Consider the following 23,172-nt stretch of genomic DNA (forward strand, 5'->3'; position numbering starts at 1 on the left):
AATCTAATTGTAGGGCAGTAATTAATTGTTCGAGTTGATCAATGGTCTGAGATCACGTTCACATGGGTTGGCGAGCAGCAAACATTGCTGCATTGTTGCATCTACATTTAGGTAAATATCCATTAAAAAAAGAAATAAAAACATCTTACAAATTTGTCATTTTATTATATTCCTTTCAATCAAGTTAATGTATTAAAAACAGGAACATTTCATCAATTCTTAAATAAATCTGGCATATGTACACAACGTAAAAATATCTTATATTGTTTATTTTTTCTAACAGAAGTAATTTGTATAAAACCTAAAACAACATTTTTTTTTTTTGGTGTTTATCAGCTGTTAAGAAGGTCTACAAAAAAATAAAAAAATAAAGTAATTCCTGCAAAAATACTAACATATATTACATTTAAAAAAAAATGCAGTTGAACAAGTGCAAAACCCTGAACATCAACAGCTCCAGCATTTAGGCCCACACTTCAATGACATCACCATCCTCCATATCCAGGTCAGCTGGAGTCTGATTATGTGTCACCTTTGACCCATCAAAGAGGAATTTAGCTTTCCGCCTAACACTGGCAGCCAGACCAGAGACGTACTGTGACAGGATGGACCCTAGAGGAGCATTCTTCAAAAAAGTAAAAACAAGATTAACAATGGCAGTGAGACGCTATATTTCTTTAAAGGGATAGTTCAGTCAAAAATGAAGATTGTCATTTTCTCACCCTCAAGCTGCTCCAAACCCGTATTACTTATGTTAGGCAGAATAATTAGAGTCTCAGACATCATTCACTTCTATTGCATCTTTTTTCTATATAATGAAAGTAAATGGTGACTAAGGCTGTAAAGGCCTATTCATACCAAGACCGAATTTTCATTCCGAAAGAGGTTTTGAATAGGAACAATGGATTACCATGGTGCTATTCACACCAGATCCGACAAATCGTACACCTTCAATCCAAAGGTATTTTTACGGAGAGCAATCCGATTTTTTTCTTCTTCGGACTGTGATGAAAACTGATTGACTAATGAGATGAGCTTTTTGCCATTTTTCCAGAGTCGCTGCACGATCCAGCAAGTTGGTGGTGCAACTGGCAAACAGGTGCTGTGCTCTTACTCATCTTATGCACAAAAGCTCTGAATTCAATGCAAATATGCATTAAATAAATAATATAGAAGCCATAAACAAATTCTTTCTTTTTTTAGAAAATTTTTGCAATGTGCTGAAACCTCACATTATATAATATACCTGGTGTTTTGTCTTAATGCACATTACTTAATATGTTTATCACTGTGACTTATCTAGGCATCAATAACATCAGTGAGGTTCAGCAATTTGTTTGGACTAAGCTTGTAAAATACAACATAAAAAGACTTTTTACATGAAATACTTTACTACGAGTGTAGACAAAGGAACTGCCGAACCTCACTGACATTTTTATTGCAAGGATAAAATAAAGCTTTCTTGTAACGGCGCTCTTTTTCTCTGAATCTAATACAGATATGCAATCATTAAATAAAGATCATGAGGCTGTGTTTTTATATAATATGTGTATATATATATATATTTTATGCATGCCTGTTTTACCTAATGTACATTATTTCATGTGTATTTATATCACTGTACCTTGTGTTTTATAATCCAGGCATTAAAAAAAAGAGGCTTGGTTTTAGAGTTTGTTTGGAATATACTCGTGGCAAAATACATGCATAAATATAAAGACAGAAGACATTGGATGTATGCAACAGTGCTTTTTACTCATCTCACACAAAAAACAGATTCGTATTCCTCAAACTGTATCAAAACATGGAAGGAACATAATGAAACAGTTATGACAAATTAGGTAAATAAATGCTTTAATTGCATCAAATATATTAACCTCATGCACTGACACATCATTTTGGTCTCGATGTGAATAGACCTTTCGTCGACAGTTTGCCTCGCAAATTTGTCATGAATTTGGTGTGAATAGACCTTCAAGTCCTTAACATTCTGCCGAAAATCTTAAATCATATGGATTTGAAACAACCTGAGGATAAGTAAATGATTACCAAAATTTTAATTTTGGGGAGAACTATCCAAAGAACTATAATATTGCCTAAATTCTAAAAAAGAAAAAGGAGAACATGGATCCAAAAAGACACACCTTCTGCAAAGAGTACTCCTGCACAGATCCTTTCTCTTTGCCTTGCAGTCGCACAGTGATGACATCCCCTCTGTCATCATCTTTTTGTTTATTCTCCGTTACTACTACACAATCTGGGTAGGGCATCAGAAACAAAATGAGGAGAGGTTACTCCAACTATTTTATTAGTGTCATTCTTCAAGAAAGTATTTACATTTGTTTTACAAAAGACACATAATCTGCTGTATCAAGAAGGTTCCATGATAAGTACAAAGGAAAAATGCACTGTGAAATATGCATATGAATTTAGCTCAAAACATTCAATCGTAGAGTTTGGTTTCTATTACCTATGATGTCAGCAATGCCAAGACCCAGCTCATTGACTGATGAGTAAAAAGGGAGATCAACATCCTTCTTTAATAACAGAATTTGGCTGGGTGGGACATTCAATTTAATGGCCAGCTGTTCCACAGCTTTACTCAAAGGAGCTGTCTGCAATTGAATGTCATTCACATTATGAAAGTCAAAGTTAGGAACAGTCAGGAAGCTTAAAAAGGAAATTTGATTCATAAGATTTCTTTCTTTCTACAGTCTAGGTCAGGGTTTGATGGAACTATATTGTGTGATTGTGATAGAAATGTCAGTTTAATATATTGATTACAAATGTATAATTTTAAAGGCTTAAATATTTAAAATTAAAATAGAACATTCTTTTAAATTGGTTTTAATTATTTGCAAATAACAACAAAATATTTATAGAAATATTAACATGACTTATATCTCAGAGGGTAATTCAAGTAAATCATTTAGGTCATAAAAGATGGGTAACCCATGGTCTAGGTCAAGGTTGCGAAGTGTGACATGTAAACAGACGTGTGTCTTTTCCACTTACAGACAGTATTGGGATTTTGTACAGCTCTGTTCGGCAACGGAATTTTAATGAAATTTCTCGTGCCAAGTCTCTGCTCTCAGTATTTAGGGGACGTCTTTTCTGTTTGCTGCCAGAGGGAATTATGATGATGTCATCATCATCATCATAGTCATTTACAGGAGATGGAGAGTTTCTGTATTCAATAACAGGTTCTTCTTGACACTCAGGTGACAGACACACGAGAGAGCCAATAGCATCCAATTTTCTATTGATTTCTCTATGACAGAGATGGAGAGAGAAAAAGAAAGAGAGAAAGTCAAACAATTCTATTTATCATTGGGCCTAGTATCTGCTAATTTTATTACTTCTAATATTGGTATTCATTTTTATCTCCTCCGAGAAAGCTAATATTATTCATTGCCATGAAAGCATTCACTCACAAAAGAGTGCAAGAGAGAGGAAGGGCATAAGATGTCATATACTGATGTTACCGTATTTTTTGGTTTGCCCGTCTGCTCTGTTTGACAGGTGGACTACATGGTGGAGGGGGTGGAGAGGGGGAACGAAGAATTTCCCTGAAAGTGAGAAAGACTTAAGGTAGGGCAAAGTGGTTGATGGCAAGTACAAAAGCAACATAACCAACACAGCACATTCTATACCTCCTTTAGATATCCATCTTTTTTTAGCACATGTTGATTAGTGATCAACTGATATGGTATAACTGATATTTCAATGCTCTATGTCAACATCAAAAATGTATTATTTATTTGGCCTGGCCAATATATCGGTCTATCACTAATTATGATGTCAATATGAAGTCAAGGAGTGATTTTGTAGAGGTTACCACAAAAACAAATTACACTTTTCAAACAGTTTGCACAAAAACAAATAACAATCTATCTTTGGGATTAAGCATATTATCTGCATAAATACTTCCATACCAAAGTTAGTCTGTTTACTCACTGAGGTTCACTGTGTTCTGACTCCTCTTCGGAGCCACTCAGATCAATGCTGATTGGCTGTTTCACTGTCCGAGGTGGGGAAGGACACCAGAGTGGACAACCCTTTTCCTCATCTGGTATAGAAAATGAAAGAGTGAGGATGGCACTGGATAAAACTTGCATGCAAAGTGATGAAAAACCTCCATTCACATGAAGCAATGATATATCAAGTTTAGTTCGAAGAAATTTGATATACTCAAATATATCGCCATCATGGCCAGTTGTCTATAAGCATTAATACCTGTGAGACTGGTTTGTTTGAAGGTTACTGGCTTCAGATTTAAAGAACGGTTCACCTAGAACAAAAATGACATTATATGATTCACCATTTAGCAGTGTATGCACTTTGCAAGACATAGATCATGGCAGTACATCTAAATTACATGTATGTTTTCAAAGGCCATTAAGCAGTAAACAACTACTAAAACTAAAATACTAAGTGCAACAAATCCTGAACATGGTTCTACATAACAGGGTATGCCAGCGAAAGTGACAGCAGGTTAAAGGGTCATGAAACCCCAAAACACATTTTCAGATGTTAACAGAGATGTTCAGGTTGCACATCATTGATAACAATAAGGGGAAAGTGTTTTTATTTTGTACCATTTCATTCTTCAGGTTTAAAAACAAAAGTTGAAGTAACATCACAGAAAATTAGGTATATGTGTAAACTCTGAGTTATGATTGGTAGGACAGTACACATGTATGTCAGTAGATCCTGAGCGTGTCTCCACATTATTCATGAGAAGGAACGCTTCAATCCAGTCACAGCGCTGCATCATGTATGAGCTTGCACTGAAGCTGAGAATTCAAAATACACACACACACACGTGACAGAGGTCCCTGACAGGCACAAGTTCAACAACAGCACTCGCTGAAGAGACATGAGAATGGACTTTTACACTAAACAACGTGGTGAGCTCGAAATCATTTGTCAGAACAGACCGGAGTCCATAACTGGACCGGCAAGAGCATTTCTTGGTTGCAGACATAAAGCAGCTGTTTATGAGTGGAGGTTGTTGTTTCGGATTTTGATTCTCTTGCATCTTCTCTGTGTGTTATGGACAGGATGTCAGGATGGCTTGTGAAAAAACAGAAGACACTGATGAAGACCAAAAACTCAAGTCACGTCAGCTCTCTTTTTTGTATCTTTTCATTGTGCGAAAGTTTCCGGGATTTACGCCTACATGGTTTACGTCGTCATGATAATGGAGATGAAATCCTGGATAACTTTATATAGACAAGGTTAGTAAGCAATTTTATCATACAAGAGCTATATACACACATATTATTTTTAAGTGTTGTGTCTATACTTTAGAAAAACAGTGTGTATTTAATGTTTTGTGTATTGGACCAGTTTTCTTTCATTGTATGTGTCTTACTGGACGTGGTTTTTAATGTTCTTTTAGAAAAAGAGGATAAGTCTAAATTATTTTCTGTGGCAATCAACATTTTGCCACAAATACTGTCAAACAGAGTTTAACTTGTATTAAACCCAAAACAATCCTTGTAAGAATAAATATCTATGAATGATTGTAAATTATTGTTTCAAACAGTGCTGATTTTGATGGTAATTTCTGCTGAGTGCTGTTCTCACTTCATTCTCGAAAGTTTTAACAAAATATCCAAATCTTTTTGCAGATTTGCAAACTGTTCTATCGTCTTCACTCTTCACACTTTTGTCATATGACTGATATACAGCAAAGTGCCCCAAAACACTTATGTTTTCTTCATCACTCATGCAATGTTCTGCCATCTCTGTTGTGAGTTTTGGAAGTAGATTTTGACCCCCTTCCGTCCTCCCATTCATTTTTCAGATTAAACTATTTTTTTATTGATTCACAAAAATGACCACATACACAACAAAACATATACACAGAATCAATCTTAACCCCCACTATTACCCCTCCCATCCCACCCTGACCCCAACAACATCACAGTGGTGGCAAATGATAGACACACACACGCACAAAAAAATGCAAAATAAAAACAAATAAAAAATATAATAATAATAATAATCACCTATCCATAAATGACATATTCCCGCCCCATTTCTCCATGAACACGCTGTACCTACCCATTCTTCTAAATGACCCTTCCTCAAAGGCCGCCACCCTTCCCATCTCCGAGAACCACTCCTGAAAAGAGGGTGTTCCAGGCGACCTCCAGCCCTTAAAATGATCTGCCTAGCGATCATGACACTGGTTAAGACCCAAATCTTTATGTGTCTATTTTCAATGTTGATGACTGCCCCATTGCCCAAAATACAGAGCAATCTAGGGCAATATGATACCCAAGTGCCTAATACGTCGCACACAAGACTCTGAACCTTTAACCAAAACTCCTGGATCTCAACACCCCCCCAAAAGACATGGGTTATGTCTCCGTCCTCTGACTGGCATCGCCAGCAGGTGGGCGTGTCTTTAAGACCAAGCCTATACAATCTAGCGGGGGTCCAATAGAACTGTAAAATCTTGAATTGCATAAGGCGCACCCTTGTGTCTCTAGATGCAGTCTTGACGTTTTTTTAGAATCCTTGCCCACACTCCCTCCTCCAATTCCAAGTTTAAATCTTTCTCCCATAATCTCTTGATAGAAATTAAAGCTCCATCCCCCAGATTCTGAATTAACAGGGAGTAATACACTGATGCCTCATGACCTTTTCCAAAAGCAGTAATCACCACTCTCATAATATCTGCCACTTTAGGGGAGTGTGTGCTACTCCCAAAAATAGTACAGAGCAAGTGGCGCAGCTGTAGATACCTAAAAAACTGATCTGGGGATCCCAAAATGTTGAATAAAATTTTCAAAGGATCTCAACACACTACTCTCTTATAGGTCACCGAGTGTAGTAACCCCCCTCCCGGTCCACTCTGACCAACAGAAAGAGGACTTATTAATACGTAGTTTGGGGTTCAGCCATAAGCTCGAGGCAACATTTAGATAAATATCCAAATTAAACACTCTGGACACTTTTGTCCATACCGAGTGCAAATGTGAGATAACTGGGTGTAATTTAACTTCTCTGGTTAGTTTGATAGAAAGGCTTTGCAAATGGCGAAATAGGGGCAAGAACTTCCTGTTCAATACTCTCCCATTCATTTTAATAGAAGTGGTCCATCTATAATAAACCAATGTTTATCTCAGCAAACAAAATACTGACAAAACACTATTTTACTGTGTTTTATAGTTTTTATGGTCAACATAAACAACATAATGGCTACCTGCATGTTGCTTACACCCAAAGATTTTGATTTGGTGGACAAAAAGCATTTTAAAATATGAATCATAATTTTAAACAATTGTTTCACTGTTTATTTTTTTTTTAAGAAATAACAAAATATTATTCTTTTTTCAGGAATTTCAGATTTTAATGAGACTTTGACTTTTTTTTTTTTTTTTTTTTTTTAACTGTCTCTGGACACCACATTACATTTTTTACTTTAAGCCCCAGAAAAAATATCAATATGCCTTTAAACTCAGCAATTTAAAAATGTTCATTATAGAAGGGGTGTATTCAAGTAAATGGTTTGTGTGAATTACATTTATGTATTTTTAATTTAATAGATCAGGACAAAAATAAGCGTCACTTCATTGACCCTTAGGACACATGGCCATAATATGCACCTGTTACCCTCAGTAATTGTATTTTATGATTCATTTTGTGAAAAGAATCTACGTTATAATCATGAAAAAGTTTTTTTTTCTAGGTCGCTTGCCCACTGCAGACACATTTTTTCTACTCCAATCTTCTACTTGACCATGTTTGAAAGTGCGTGAAGCATTTGAAAACTTGTGCTGTAAGTTTCATGGGAAGGACAAGTCAACCCATCGCAAACTTCGACATACCTGCCAGTGTTTTCAGAAAACCAGTGTCTTTTTTCGCAGTGGAGAGAGAGCTCACGCACTCAAGGTTGTCAGATTGCGTGACTAAAGCGTCACCCTGGCAGCATATATCCAAATTGTACAATTGTCCAGATCTGATTGGGGGATTTCACCTATAGAAATCTGGCAACCTCACACATGTCGAAATCTAATTCTGAACAGCTAATCGCCCTTAAAGTCTGTTATTTATCAAACATATTAAATTAAATATTAAATATTTTACTTGTATGATTAGTTCTAAGTAATACATGACACAATTGATCTAAAGGGGATGGTAAGGGGGATGGTGGTTTTACGAGAGGGATGATTTTTGGTATTTCTTGCAACAAGGGGGATGGCATCCCCTTGCATCCCCCCTCAACTCGAGCCCTGGATATAAAAAAAAAATGATGAGTGGAAAAGAAACTGTCAGCAATCTTAGTGAGTTTGACTCATAAATTGATAGATCGTTCGACTTGTTAATATGATGCATTGAGCACTGCTGTAGTTTATATAAAACACTCTTTTAGGGACAACAGATCTGATTCTTTGTCAAATTAAAATGATGTATTAGTTTTACCGGCAATATTGATAATCTGTGATCACATTTTCTAAAGATACGGCCAGAGGTGCAGTCCACCAATAACATTAGAGTGACAGCAGTAGAAACACCAACTAGCGATTCATAGTACAGAGACTAGCGACATCAAGCGATAAAGTCACTGCATGTGTGTACGGGGCTTAAGTTGTGAACAACTGGTGCTGAACTAGGCGGGTTTTGTGACACTTTAAAAAGCCTTCCAGAGGCAATTGTTTGCAGTCGTCGAAGACATTGATGGCGAGATATATGTGCCCTTCAAGCAGAGTCGGAAATATTGTAATTAAGAGCTCTGAAGTCAGTAGGAAACTGATGATACCCGAGTTACCAAGTCGTGACGTTGGAATGGGCTTGTCGACATGAAAGATAATGGAAAGCAATTATTTTGCAAAGTTATTTTAATTTCAGTTCTTTAGTTTAAAAATATTAACATGCTACATATTACAGTCAACTAAAGACTCACCCTTTTTAAGGAAATTAATTTGTTGACATGCATTAATAAATCATATCCTCACGCGATCGCGCGGCCTATGCGAGGGCTATTTTGGATTCACTATACGCAACGCATAAATTAATTTAAACCCATTGCATACTGTTCAGGACACTCTAAGGAGTAATTTAAGGGTTAAACTTTTGACACACAGAGTCATGTGACCAAACACCATGGCGTCGATTTCCGTGAACTGCTTCTATGGGTGCAGCGCCAACAAAAGCATCTCTGGTAAAAAAAAAAAAAAAAAACCTCTTCAAATTTTTTCACTGAAACCTTTTTCGTTGTAAAGAATAGCGTCTCTAGTTTCGTTTGATATGCTGCTTAAATATTTAAGTCATTCAATTAAAAAGGGAGCAAGGGAGCCAGGGTGTATCATATAGCTCTCCTATGCAGCAAAGTGCATTCACTCCTTAAATCTGACCAAAAGTTCAGTTTCAGGCTGCAGATGATGTTTAGACCACTCAACATGTTTGGCAGATATGGGACAATGATAATCAGAAGATTGATTAAGAATTTTATAATTCAAAATTAAATTTTAACATGATTGGCAGTGATTTGATGAGGCTGGCAATTACTTTTTGTGATGAGGAGGGGTGCACGGCAGGCGCTGAATCAGATGATCAGCAGGAGAGCAAGATAAACGGGAACTTGAGACACCAGTTCGAGAGAGATACACGCGGCCACACTGCATGTGTGTCCTTATGTTTTATGTTGTTTTAAGTTTAATGTAAAACTCAACTTTATGTTGACTGTTCAGCTGGTTCCGACCTCCTCCTTGCCTGTCCTTTAACTCTTACAGTGTTGCCGAATCCCGGGTGGGAGGAGGAGTCTCCTCACTGCTGCCATCCGCCAGGGGTCGGAGGGCTCGCTGCCGTCCACCGAGGGAGGAGCGTGCTGTCGTCCACGAGAGGTCGGAGGAGCGGTTGAAGGCCAGGCGACAGCGTGTCCGGGGACCGGCGAGCAAGTTTTTCTCTCTCTCTCTGTCTGTCTCCCACTCGCCCTTTCCCTTTCCCTCTGCCCACTCATCCCCTCATCTCTCCCCCAGGTTACCAGGAGGCAGGGTGGACCACCGGCTGACAGAATGGCCAGAAGGGCAGCATCTCCCCTCCAGATATGGAGGGGAGTAAGTCAGTCCGGTGGGCCCCGGATTGAATCGGGCAGAGGAGGAGTGTGACGAGGAAGAGGGCGTGGCTGGGCCGTGAGGGTGCACAGCCGGTGCTGAATCAGATGATCAGCGGGAGACCGAGATAAAGGGAAGCCAGAGATGCCAGTTGCATGTGTGTCTGTGTGTCCTTATGTTTTGTTGTTTTAAGTTGAGTTTTACATTAAACTTTATGTTGAATGTTCAGCCGGTTCAGCCGGTCATTTAACTGTTACACTTTTAATCAGAATTATGTATTCATCTTTCTAGAAAATCAGCTGTAATGTCTATAATGTCTCAAATATATGAATAACCAACACTCCTGGACACAAACAATTTGATGGGAAAAAAAAAAAAAAAAAAAAATCTGACTTTCTATAGCTTGGTATTTCTTAAAATTTCACAACTTAGTCCCACTTTCCACATATGAGGACATACATTTTTAGAAAAACTATTTGCTTGTTTACTAGGTGCTAGATACAGTTGAAGTCAGAAGTTTACATACACTTTTTTTTTTTTTAACCACTCAACAGATTTCATATTAGCAAACTATAGTGTTGGCAAGTTGTTTAGGACATTTACTTTGTGCATGACACGAGTCATTTTTCCAACAATTGTTTACAGACAGATTGTTTCACTTTTAATTGACTATATCACAATTCCAGTGGGTCAGAAGTTTACATACACTAAGTTAACTGTGCCTTTAAGCAGCTTGGAAAATTCCAGAAAATGATGTCAAGTCTTTAGGCAATTAGCTTCTGATAGGCTAATTAAATCAATTGGAGGTGCACCTGTGGATGTATTTTCAGGCCTACATTCAAACTCAGTGCCTCTTTGCTTGACATCATGGGAAAATCAAAAGAAATCAGCCAAGACCTCAGAAAAAAAAAATTGTGGACCTCCACAAGTCTGGTTCATCCTTGGGAGCAATTTCCAAACACCTGAAGGTACCACGTTCATCTGTACAAACAATAGTATGCAAGTATAAACGTCATGGGACCACGCAGCCATCATACCGCTCAAGAAGGAGATGAATTCTGTTTCCTAGAGATTAATGTAATTTGGTGCGAGAAGTGCAAATCAATCCCAGAACAACAGCAAAGGACCTTGTGAAGATGCTGGAGAAAACAGGTGGGCGAGTATCTATATCCACAGTAAAAACGAGCCCTATATCGGCATAACCTGAAAGGCTGCTCAGCAAGGAAGCCACTGCTCCAAAACCGCCATAAAAAAGCCAGACTACAGTTTGCAAGTGCACATGGGGACAAAGATCGTATTTTTTGGAGAAATGTCCTCTGGTCTGATGAAACAAAAATTGAACTGTTTGGCCAAAATGACCATCGTTATGTTTGGAGCAAAAAGGGTGAGGCTTGCAAGCCGAAGAACACCATCCCAACCGTGAATCATGGGGGTGGCAGCATCATGTTGTGGGGGTGCTTTGCTGCAAGAGGGACTGGTGTACTTCACAAAATAGATGGCATCATGAGGAAGGAAAATTATGTGGATATATTGAAGCAACATCTCAAGACATCAGCCAGGAATGTAAAGCTTGGTTGCAAATGGGTCTTCCAAATGGACAATGCATACCCCCAAAGTTGTGGCAAAATGGCTTAAGGATAACAAAGTCAAGGTATTGGAGTGGCCATCACAAAGCCCTTACCTCAATCTGATTTGTGGGCAGAACTAAAAAAGTGTGGGCGAACAAGGAGGCCTCCAAACCTGACCAGTTCTGTCTGGAGGAATGGGCCAAAATTCCAGCAACTAATTGTGAGAAGCTTGTGGAAGGCTACCCAAAAAGTCTGACCCAAATTAAACCAATTAAAGGCAATGCTACCAAATACTAACAAAGTGTATTTAAACTTCTGACCCACTGGGAATGTGATGAAAGAAATAAAAGCTGAAATAAATCATTCTCTCTACTATTATTCTGATATTTCACATTCTTAAAATATCCTAACTAACCTAAGACAGCGAATGTTTTCTACCATTAAATCACGCGGGTGTCTCAGATGGATATAGGTCGTGTAGAAACGATACAGGCCGGTTTAGTTATGTTTATTCACTGGTACAACAGAAAAGCTTTTTGCCGTCGATCCTTGTGTATTTGTTTAAGCTTTGCGTCTTATTTTGTTTCCCATTCGAATGCGTGACATGTAATAACCAACGCCCGACTAAAGTAGTAGCTTCCGAGGTCCACTTGAAAGCAGTAATAACCCACCTTGTTGGAGTAAACAGGTACAGTTGTGATGGATGAGGGGTCAATGATGCGCCGGCGTTTGGGAGGTTGTTTCGGAGGGTCTGATACAGGACCGCTCACATCACTGCCACTTTCCGATACCTTGAATAAAGAGAACAGCGGAAATACTTCACTAATGACACCAAGAGTTATGCCGTTAAACTACATAAAAGGTATCAGTCGAATCACATAAATAGAACAATTAACTCACTGGTATCATGTCAACAAATACCTAAACTTTTAAGTACACGGGATAATAAAATGTACAAAAGACAATCTGATTATTGATAACTGCCGAGGAGATGCAGAAAAGTGCTTGTAGGAGGTTTGAACCAGCTAATAAAACTAATCATTATCAACTGAGACGTGCTTGATACTGATAATATAACATGACGGTGTTAATGTTTTGACCACCTGAACGAAACCACTTAAAATGTTTGACTTTTCCAATTATGCTGCTTGTTGATCAATGATAACTGATTAGCCTACTTGCTATTGTACAATAGAACTGCATAGAAATCTAATATTCAGAGTTGTTTTCTGACTAGAACCATTCATACAGTCAGTCAGTCTGTCCATATTAAATTAACGGAATATAAGTCGTAAAAACTCTTAAAACTTTAAAGTAAGAGTGCAGACAGTAATGTACGTCTCACCATTTCAGCCATGATCCGTTTCCGCGCGCCCCCGTGGTTCATTCTCGTGCGCGTCCTCAGTGTGACGTCACACCACTTGGGACGTACTGGGTCCTAGTCTGGTCTGTTTCAATGGTATTACAAATTTGAGCGCTTGATTCTTATATTGATGAAGAGAATATTCAGAGATTTGCCATGGTAAACTGTTTCTGCAAGAATTTAAAGAATTTATATATCTAACCAGGTTCAGCAGTATCTTACATTTTCAGTGACCGCTTGGAATTACTACAATGCTATATAATACTGTCTAATGAATGGTCTAATGTTCACCATCAAGATCTTTATGAATTTTAAAGATTAATTATGTAACCAAATATTCATGATTCGTGGGATGGAGAAACCAATTTCTATGTAGCACTAATCTCAGTATCAAGGGAGATGCGTTTCCCTGAATGTCTTTAATGACGGCCCTGCACAAGATCCAAATTTTTACATTCAAAATTGATTTTTATCAGTCCTCTATAAAGTACAGACAACTGATTCATTCACATACCTTTCATTCAAATGCAAAGGTTTTATTTAAGCACAATTCACCTGCAGTGGGTGACCACACCCACAGGAACATCATAAAAAAAGATGCAGTATACCAACACTATTTACATGGTAACAGAAAAAAGCACATCAAAACATAGAGTGGATGCACAATATGCTGGTTTCACTCCTTATGATAATCACCATAATCGTGCATAAACCTCAACCCAGGGACTCTTCACAAATGTTCTCCCATATTATATAATCTTTGTCAGGTTTTAAATGCTTCTCTTTTAAATCTTTTCCATCACTTCTTTTTTAATCTTTTCCATTACTTCTTTTTGTTCTCTTTGCAGGCCACTACATATCGCTGGGCGACGTTAAGGGGTGGAGAATAGCCATCAGCATAAGATGTATCTTCAAACAGCACAGAGTAGTCATCCTGGGGCTGAAAAAGAAGTTAAATTTGTCAAATTGTGGGAAAATTTGTCTTCTACTCATGTGTGTGTGTGTGTGTGTATATACACACACACACACACACACACACACAGATCAGCCACAACATTAAAACCACCTGCCTAATATCGTGTAGGTCCCCCTCGTGCTGCCAAAACAGCTCTGAACCGTTGAGGCATGGACTCCACAAGACCTCTGAAGGTGTCCTGTGGTATCTGGCACCAAGACGTTAGCAGCAGATACTTTAAGTCCTGTAAGTTGCAAGGTGGGGCCTCCATGGATCAGACTTGTTGGTCCAGCACATCCCATAGATGCTCAATTGGATTGAGATCTGGGGAATTTGGAGGCCAAGTCAAAACCTTGAACTTTTTGTCATGTTCTTCAAACCATTCCTGAAATCTTTTTGCTGTGTGGCAGGGCCAGAGTATGTGAGTGGAGTGGAAGCGGAACGAAGAGTGTAGAGGCATGATTTTGCCTGGAGCGAGGAGCAGGTTTTAAAAAAAAATAGGTGCATCATTGTTTTCTCTCGCTCCAAATGCGCTCCACTAATGCTCCATCACAGGCACAGCACCTGTTAATGGCCCTTAATGCAGTAATGCACCACATGTTAAACAGTGTTAAACACTATTGGCATGAAGGAAAAATGATATAACCAGAAAGAATGTGATAAAAAAAAACAAATATAAAATGTAGCGGCACTTTGTAATGTTTGACCTCCAGCACAAAGGTTACTTTCGCTTTCTGTGTTCACGCTCTCTATTATTGAGTTAAGCTTGGGGTAAAGCTTGACTTAACTGTGTGCTTGTGTCTCGTCACTTTAGTCCTACATCAACTGGCACACACTGAAAATTAATGATGGGACGACGAAGGAGAACACGAGTGGGGAGGTGGTTGCCACGATCAAAGGTTTGTTGTGAAATCCTAAAAGATGTGTCAGAAAACACAATGATAATCCATTCACATGTGGAGAGAAAATCTTAAGGTCAGTAATGCACATTATATATAAATAAAATTAGATTAGAATGATGATTATTCAAAGTATTTAATAGGGGATATATATATATATATATCCCCTATTAAATATTTTGAATAATCATCATTCTAATCTAATTGTCCCGCATTAAATAGAATTTAACTTTTAACGACTTAAAACATCAACTGAACTAGTCAATATGTTAATATTGCATAGTTTGACTTTAATCGATTGCCATTTAAATGTATTTTAGTGCCGTAGGCTAATTTATGCATTATACATTTGCAGATGAAGAAGCTCAGCAAACTCGAACAGAGAGAGGCAGATTTAAAATCTTTAAAAAATTCAAAGCTAGTATTTCTAAAAGTGAACTCTGCATTAGGCATATAGTTTAGATAGTCTTATCTAGTTTTGATTTAAAAAAAAAAAAAAAAAAAAGTGTAGAACATTCTGAGAATGTAATTTTTTCTTTCACAGAATTATAGGGCAAGGTTAATTAAAAGAAGTGCAATAACAGAAAATAATAGGCAATAATACATAGGCCTAATATTATTATATATATATATATATTTTTTTTGGTTATTTATTAATTTTATTTAATTTAATGTTTTTTTTCATTCTGGTCTTTTCTTTTTTTCGTATGGTCATTTATATTTTTAAGGAGTGGGGTTTCTCTAATCCAGGAGCGCGGAGCGAGCGAAGAGCGGGAAATGGACAACCCGGAGTGGAACTGGAGTGGAGCGATTAAAGAATGCTTTGAGCGCGGAGGGAAAATTGTTGCCGCTTCACTCACATACTCTGGCCAGGGCGCATTATCCTGCTGAAAGAGGCCACTGCCATCAGGGAATACCGTTGCCATGAAGGGGAGTACGTGGTCTGCAACAATCTTTAGGAAGGTGGTACGTGCCAAAGTAACATCCACATGAATACCAGGACCCAAGGTTTCCCAGAAGAACATTGCTCAGAGCATAACACTGCCTCCGCAGGGCTGCCTTCTTCCCATAGTGCATCCTGCTGCCATCTTTTCTCCAGGTAAATGACGCACACGCACCCAGCTGTCCACATGATCTAAAAGAAAATGTGATTCATCAGACCAGGCCACCTTCTTCCACTGCTCTATGGTCCAGTTCTTATACGCATGTGCCCACTGTAGGCGCTTTCGGCGGTGGACAGGGGTCAGCATGGGCACTCTGACTGGTCTGCGGCTACACAGCCCCATACGCTGCAAGCTGCGATGCACTGTGTGTTCTGACACCTTTCCATCATGGTCAGCATTTAGTTTTTCAGCAATTTGTGCTACAATAGCTCTTCTGTGGGATCGGAACAGACGGGATAGCCTTCGCTCCTCACATGCATCAATGAGCCTTGGGCGCCCATGACCCTGTCGCCGGTTCACCAGTTGACCTTCCTTGGACCACTTTTGGTAGGTACTAACCACTGCATACCGGGAACACCCCACAAGACCTGCCATTTTGGAGATACTCTCAGTCGTCTAGCCATCAAAATTTGGCTCGTCAAAGTCGCTCAGATCCTTAAACTTGCCCATTTTTCCTGCTAACACATGAAATTCAAGAACTGACTGTTCACTTGCTGCCTAATATATCCCACCCCTTGACAGGTGCCATTGTAACAAAATAATCTATGTTATTTACATCACCTATCAGTGGTTTTAATGTTGTGGCTAATCAGTGTATAATATATATATCATACATGAATCTTTCAGTAGCTTTATATATACACCAGAGGTATTACATTTAAGTTCCGGGAGGACCGATCTCAACATTTTCTTCCCAACAAAGATTTGGACAATAATAATCCCCAATTCCCAATGCGCTCTAGGTCCTTGTAGTGGCGTAGTGACGCGCCTCAATCCAGGTGGCGGAGGACGAATCTCAGTTGCCTCCACGTCTGAGACATCAATCCTCGCATCTCATCAAGTGGCTTGTTAAGCGCGTACCTTGAAGACTTAGCGTTTGTGGAGGCATCCACGCACAACTCACCGCGTGCCTCACCGAGAGGGAGAACCACATTATGGTGACCACGAGGAGGTTAACCCAATGTGATTCTACCCACCCTAGCAACCGGGCTAATTGGTTGCTTAGGAAGCCTAACTGGAGTATGAAGCACGCCCTGTATTCAAACTTGTGACTCCAGGTGTGGTAGTCAGCGTCTTTACTTGCTGAGCTACCCAGGCCCCCCTTAATAATAACTTACTTATGATTTCATTAGCTAATATGGTTTGTAAAGCTATGAAATGATACATGCAATGAAAACAGGAGCCCTTGTGGCTGAGGAAATATACTGTATGGGGCAACCCAGGAATGAAAAATTTGAAAATGTGAGTCTAAATTAACAACTTTTTTTTATATTTTCCTTATTGTAAGGATGTACCAACAACAAACAAAAGCACAATTTATACCACAAAAGTGCAGCATAATGTTTGCTATAGTTACATGGGCTGACTGTGAAAGCATTTGTTGTTCTCATTATAAACAGCTGGGAACTCTATAATATCTCTGTAGGCCTATTAGTAAGAAAAAAAATATGAAGATATATAGCCCCGAAAGCCCATAGCTATCTACGCCCCTGAGCGCTTGCAGTGTATATTTACTTTTTTTTTTTTTTTTAATAACAGAAGCGGTTCTCTCCCAGCGTTCTCCTTCGGCATGTCTTATGCCCTGAACGAAACCTATTCTGGGTCTGGTCTGCAGGGTGGGCCTGACTCATGATGGGGGACCAGGCCCACCCTGTGGAGCTGGGCCTGAATATGAGTATTTATTATCCCTTCAATCAATCTCTCCTTTCTTTCCTGCCTTGTTTCTCTCACCCGGTGTGGTGGCGTGTGGATCAAGGCTCTATAAAAACAAGTGGTCTGTGGATAGAGGGCCAGCACCAGCTGGTCTTTACTGAACAGAGCCTCTGGGTCCGTCTCTGGGTTTGCTTTCCACTGTGGGAGAGGGATGATTCTCCTCCGACTCAATGTGTGTCTCCTGGATACAAGAGAAAGGGAGAGACACTGAGGAGCAATAAACAAGTCATAGTATTTTTAGATAAATATTGAAGTAGGTGAAAATCACAAAAAAAAAAAAAAAAAAAAGATATTTTACTTACTCTTTACCCTCTTCATCAATGTCATCCACTTCATACCTATGATTGACAATAGCATGAGATTAAATAAACATTCCACACAATCAGATTTAAAAGCAGTTAACAATGATTAGGATATCCTGAGATCATTTTGGTAAATGATTACTTGTTGGTGGAGTGGTTGTAGCTGACCACTTCAGCGAGAATCCACTGCTCATCACCATCCACTGCCTTCACACGTGCCGCCACCTTGTCCCCTTGCTTAGCCACATAATCACTGCTGGCTGGAATAGCACCACACAGTGGTGGTGGACTAAAGAAGAAAGACAAATATAAATTGGTGAATTGCATCAATTTGTGAAGATAGTAAGAGATATGTAGGAGACTCTGGACAGGAAGTACCTCTCCCCGGGTTTTCCAATCCAGAGTGGGAGCGTCATAGCTGACTGTTGCAACAGGGTCATGAGAACACCTCTGCGCATGGTCTTTCTTGGTGGGTCAGTGTCACTGTACACTCCTGCCATTCTGGCAGCTGCAGAAAGGAAGGGTCCAATAAGCATTCAAAATGGCTTAAGTAAACACACAATTCCATCCAGGACTTACCAATTCGTCTCTCCTCCAAAAGGGATTTAATTTCAGCAATCTTGTCAAGGGCCCGTCTTAGTATACTGTGGGAGGAAAACAGATAAATTGCATGATTCATTATGTTCATCATTCTACAAAAAAAGAACTACGGTCTGTCTGTTCAATACCCAAGGGACTTTTGACATGTGAGAACCTGAGGCAAAATTACCACAAGATGGGGCTACATAACCACAATATTCTTAAGATGTTATAATTAAAAAGGGAGCGCAGAAATATTGTCAACACTTGAAACAATAAAGTCAAGAAATGTATACAGAACAGTTCTGTGTAAACCAAGTATTTCTTCAAGTAAAAATGCATCCTTTACAGTCAGTGATAGGTCAAGTCAAGTCATTTTTATTTGTATAGTGCTTTTCACAACACACACCGTTTCAAAGCAGCTTTACAGAAAATGATACTGTAACATAAAATGATGCTGTAATTAGAGGTAGACCGATATATTGGTTTTACAGATTAATCTGTGTCTGTAGCTGCTTTTCAGAACTATCGGTTATCAGCAAAAATCTGTCGATAGTTGCGATAGTTTTTATTCCTCCGTGTTCTTCTGATAATTATGTTTTTTAAATTGAAGCGAGGGCATGCAAAGATAAATATGACTATATGAAAACATCCCTTGTCAGCAAACACATTGTGTTTCCAACTTCATACATTATGAATAATAATAATAATAATAAAAATAATAATAATATATAGGCTATAAAAAGCTTAATTTGGTAAATATTATATATATATATAACACAGAGCACTGTAACGGAGCCAAGTATCCGTCATTTCAAAATAAGAGTCCACGGTGTGTTTCATGTTTGTTAAGTGTTAAAAGTCCCATGTTATGCACCCAATCTTGGGATATTGGTTGAAAAATCTGGGATTTTATTCATTTTGGACTCTGGCATCAATGTCTGCGCCAACTAAGAAAATGTCGTAACATTCCATGAATCAATTTTATAATAATAGTTATAATTTAAAAAAATGTGTTCCACTCTAAACTCTGTCTCGGCTAATACTTTTCTAATGCAACTGAAACTTTATAGTGCAGTACTTTTCGAACTACTGCCTTCTTAAGATGAATCACTTATGTTGTATCCTTCTTCATTTTGTAAGTCACTTTGGATAAAAGAGTCTACTAAATGAATAAATGTAAATTATTTTAAAAACGACCTGCCGATTAATCGGTTATTTCCCTTTTCCACCACCTTAGTTATCAGTATCTGCAAAATCCACTAATGGTAATAATAATAATTATAATAATAATTTTCTTTATTTATCACACATTATACATTTGCACATATACAGTGAAATTCTTCTTTTTCACATATCCCAGCTAGGCTGGGGTCAGAGTGCAGGGTCAGCCATGATACGGCGCCCCTGGAGCAGATAGGGTCAAGGGCCATGCTCAAGGGCCCAACAGTGGCATCTTGGCGGTGCTGGGGCTTGAACCCCCGACCTTCTGATCAGTAACCCAGAGCCTTAACCGCTGAGCTACCACTGCCCCTCTAGCTGTAATGTCCATAATGTCTTAAAGTGCTCATGAAATGAAATGTTTAAATAAAAACGTGATTGAAAATCATGCTTTATAAATGGTCTTTAGGCCCCCAGTGAGCAAGCCAAAACTCCATAAGAGGTTAATGGAGAGAAATAAATCCTTGGGAGAAACTAGGCTCAGCTGGAAGAGCCAGTTCCCCTCAGGCTATGCAGCACAAATATAATGCCAGTTAACTATATGTAATACAAGTCATGTAGTAAACTGAGTAGATGTTGGTGGGCAATGTTTAAAACTAAATGTTATTGATTGAACTGTAACATTAATGATTAAGTGTCTTTGAGCTCCATTCCGAAATTGACTGTGGAAGTGCACGTATTGGTGCATCAATGGAAACCAAATGCTACAACATTCACATTACTCACCCACATTCAGCCTCCGCATCTGCTTTAGCTGTAGTGTAAAGACCCCTCAGTTTTGTCCGATAATATGGAGATGCTGGGGAGGTTGATGAAAGTAAACTTGATGTGGAACGGGAATTAATTTTAGATAGGAAATGAAATTTAGAGATACAAATATGAGCGAGATCCAGTTTAGTGGCACAGTTAATCCTTTTAATAACCAGTACATCAGCTAATAACATACTTTATAACTTAACACAGTTATACTTTTTAATCTGACAAAGTTTTCATTGCAGGACACAATAACGGAAATCATGTCTTACTCTTATTTTCTGTCTGCATCCTTTCATGTGTTTTCTGGATGTTCAGAAGGTTGTGTTCACTCCGTGATCGCTCCTCCTGTTTGTTTTAGAGAGGTGAGGGTTTAAACGCAGGTTGCACAGCAATGGGAGCAAAATGTGTAGAAAGGGGGTGTTTCCTATAATAACCCAAATAGAGTAGTGCTCACCTGAGTTTGTTTTATGAGCTGATGCAGCTCATTGAGTAACTCTGCGATTTTGGTGTCTGCTGATACTAAAGCCATTGTACCTGTAAGAAAAACTTAGATTTAACCAGAATTTTAAAAAATGTCAAAATGGTATGGAGTTATATATATATATATATATATATATATATATATATATATATATATATATATATATATATATATAAGGGTTTGACTCTGAGCCAACAAGACTCCTAGAGCTAGAAGTTAATGTTCAATTGTATAATATAAAAAATAAAATACAGCACTAATATAGTCCAAAACATATATTCCCATAATAAATAGTGCAGTGATTCTAATAATGATGCATTTAGCTTTACGTGTTACAATTAGCTCAAATCCACATACATTCATAGAGCACCGTATGAAGCTCAGTTCACACCCTCCGCGCGCACACAGCTAAACAAGATAAGCCTGAGTCTCACCTTTAACAAGACAGTTTTGCGATACCGCTCAGATGCACCTCGTGTGTTAATACTCAAAATGGGATTTTAATAATCATTTATTTATTGCAGTTTTACTTTCCAGAACGAATTTTAGTGTGTTTTCGCTTTGTGTTTATTTGTTAGCTTTCAAGCTAGGCCTCGTACGGACACATTGAAGGGACAAATCTAAAAGCGTGTTTTGAAAACGCTTTAAGGCAGAACGGAGGGTAATTTCTGGGATTCGGCATTAATTCAACTTGGGGTAAAATGTCAACGACATTTCATTAATTTTCTGGGTGCTTAACAACATTAGGTACCTACATCAAATCATGTTTTCCACCTCAGGCATCAGACCTTTTATTATTGACTTTTCTCCTTCCTGATTTAGACACCCTTTTTTTCCTCAATCCTGACATCAGGTGCTCCTGCAGGATTTAATCTGAAGGTATGCACAGAAATCTGCCTAATACACCTTATATCTAGGGGGGTCCGGGGGTATGCTCCCCTGTGATATTTTTTGGTGTGTGCAAAAAAACAACACCAAAGCGGTCAATTCTGGTGACTTTGAGATAAGCATTTGTTTTATTTTCTTGAGTATGAGTAACGTTCATGTAACTATTGGCTAAAGCATTTCTTCCAGTAACAGTTCAGACAGATGCATTTTCACGCTAAAAAAAGCAAAACGCAAGTGTCTTGAGACGCATTTTTAGCAGTTGAAAAAGTCATTTTTAACATGACACAGTGTCTAAAAATGCAGCTCTCCTGTGAGAGATGCAAAAAAACAAAGTGAAACGTGACAGTTTTCAAAAGATATCCATCTAGCGAATGTTTACATGGAAAACGATTGAAAAACAGCACGAGCGGACGCAAAAACACATTCAGTTTGAACAGCCCCTTGTTCACATGACAGCACTAGCTGAAGTTTCTCAAAGTTACCACTCAAAAAGACAGACTTTTGTTTCAGTTGATTGTTGGTACATTTCCACTGTATCCAGCGCTGTTTGTTCTCTGTATTCGTAATATCCCGACACTGTTTTACTGTGTGAGAAACTGCTCCAAATGATTCAGTGAGAGAGCGCTCTGAACGAATTGTATTGAATCACGAATCGATTCAGACCGTTTTGCAAGCCCGTTGGCCAATTCACTGAAAAGAACCGACTGAAAATAATTATTCATACCCAAATTGGGCATTGCTATATATATATACATACATGTGTGTGTGTGTGTGTATGTGTAATATATATATATATATATATATATATATATATATATATACATACATATATATACACACACACACACACACACACACACACACATATATATATATATATATATATATATATATATATATATATATATATATATATATATATATATATATATATATATATATATACACACTATATTGCCAAAAGTATTCGCTCATCTGCCTTTAGACGCATATGAACTTATGTGACATCCCATTCTTAATCCATAGGGTTTATTATGACGTCGGCCCACCCTTTGCAGCTATAACAGCTTCAACTCTTCTGGGAAGGCTTTCCACAAGGTTTAGGAGTGTGTTTATGGGAATTTTTGACCATTCTTCCAGAAGCGCATTTGTGAGGTCAGACACTGATGTTGGACGAGAAGGCCTGGCTCGCAGTCTTCGCTCTAATTCATCCC

General features: G+C 38.4%; 2 protein-coding genes across 5 annotated transcripts; both read right to left on the reverse strand.

The window, feature by feature from the left end:
• Positions 1-149: 149 nt before the first annotated feature.
• nfatc2ip (nuclear factor of activated T cells 2 interacting protein) lies at positions 150-13,025 on the reverse strand. 2 transcript variants are annotated; one of them, XM_051717167.1, is made up of 9 exons: positions 12,984-13,025; positions 12,310-12,429; positions 4,237-4,291; positions 3,958-4,069; positions 3,486-3,569; positions 3,016-3,271; positions 2,471-2,615; positions 2,145-2,257; positions 150-625 (listed from the first exon to the last, which is right to left on the reverse strand). In XM_051717167.1, the coding sequence occupies exons 1-9, from the start codon at positions 13,023-13,025 to the stop codon at positions 464-466; spliced, it is 1,089 nt and encodes a 362-aa protein (XP_051573127.1). In that variant the 3' UTR covers positions 150-463. The 2 variants fall into 2 exon arrangements, with proteins under 2 accessions (XP_051573127.1, XP_051573128.1); XM_051717168.1 differs by lacking the exon at positions 150-625 and adding an exon at positions 1,735-2,027.
• A 470-nt stretch (positions 13,026-13,495) lies between these two features.
• Positions 13,496-22,487, reverse strand: sgf29 (SAGA complex associated factor 29). 3 transcript variants are annotated; one of them, XM_051717785.1, is made up of 10 exons: positions 22,458-22,487; positions 21,044-21,123; positions 20,859-20,934; positions 20,560-20,632; positions 18,613-18,677; positions 18,412-18,541; positions 18,176-18,322; positions 18,034-18,069; positions 17,750-17,912; positions 13,496-13,941 (listed from the first exon to the last, which is right to left on the reverse strand). In XM_051717785.1, the coding sequence occupies exons 2-10, from the start codon at positions 21,116-21,118 to the stop codon at positions 13,825-13,827; spliced, it is 882 nt and encodes a 293-aa protein (XP_051573745.1). In that variant the 5' UTR covers positions 21,119-21,123; positions 22,458-22,487; the 3' UTR covers positions 13,496-13,824. The 3 variants fall into 3 exon arrangements, with proteins under 3 accessions (XP_051573745.1, XP_051573743.1, XP_051573744.1); XM_051717783.1 differs by lacking the exon at positions 22,458-22,487 and adding an exon at positions 21,505-21,897; XM_051717784.1 differs by lacking the exon at positions 22,458-22,487 and adding an exon at positions 21,428-21,469.
• Positions 22,488-23,172: the final 685 nt, after the last annotated feature.

This window comes from Myxocyprinus asiaticus, chromosome 14 (assembly GCF_019703515.2).
Source record: "Myxocyprinus asiaticus isolate MX2 ecotype Aquarium Trade chromosome 14, UBuf_Myxa_2, whole genome shotgun sequence".
NCBI lineage: Eukaryota > Metazoa > Chordata > Actinopteri > Cypriniformes > Catostomidae > Myxocyprinus > Myxocyprinus asiaticus.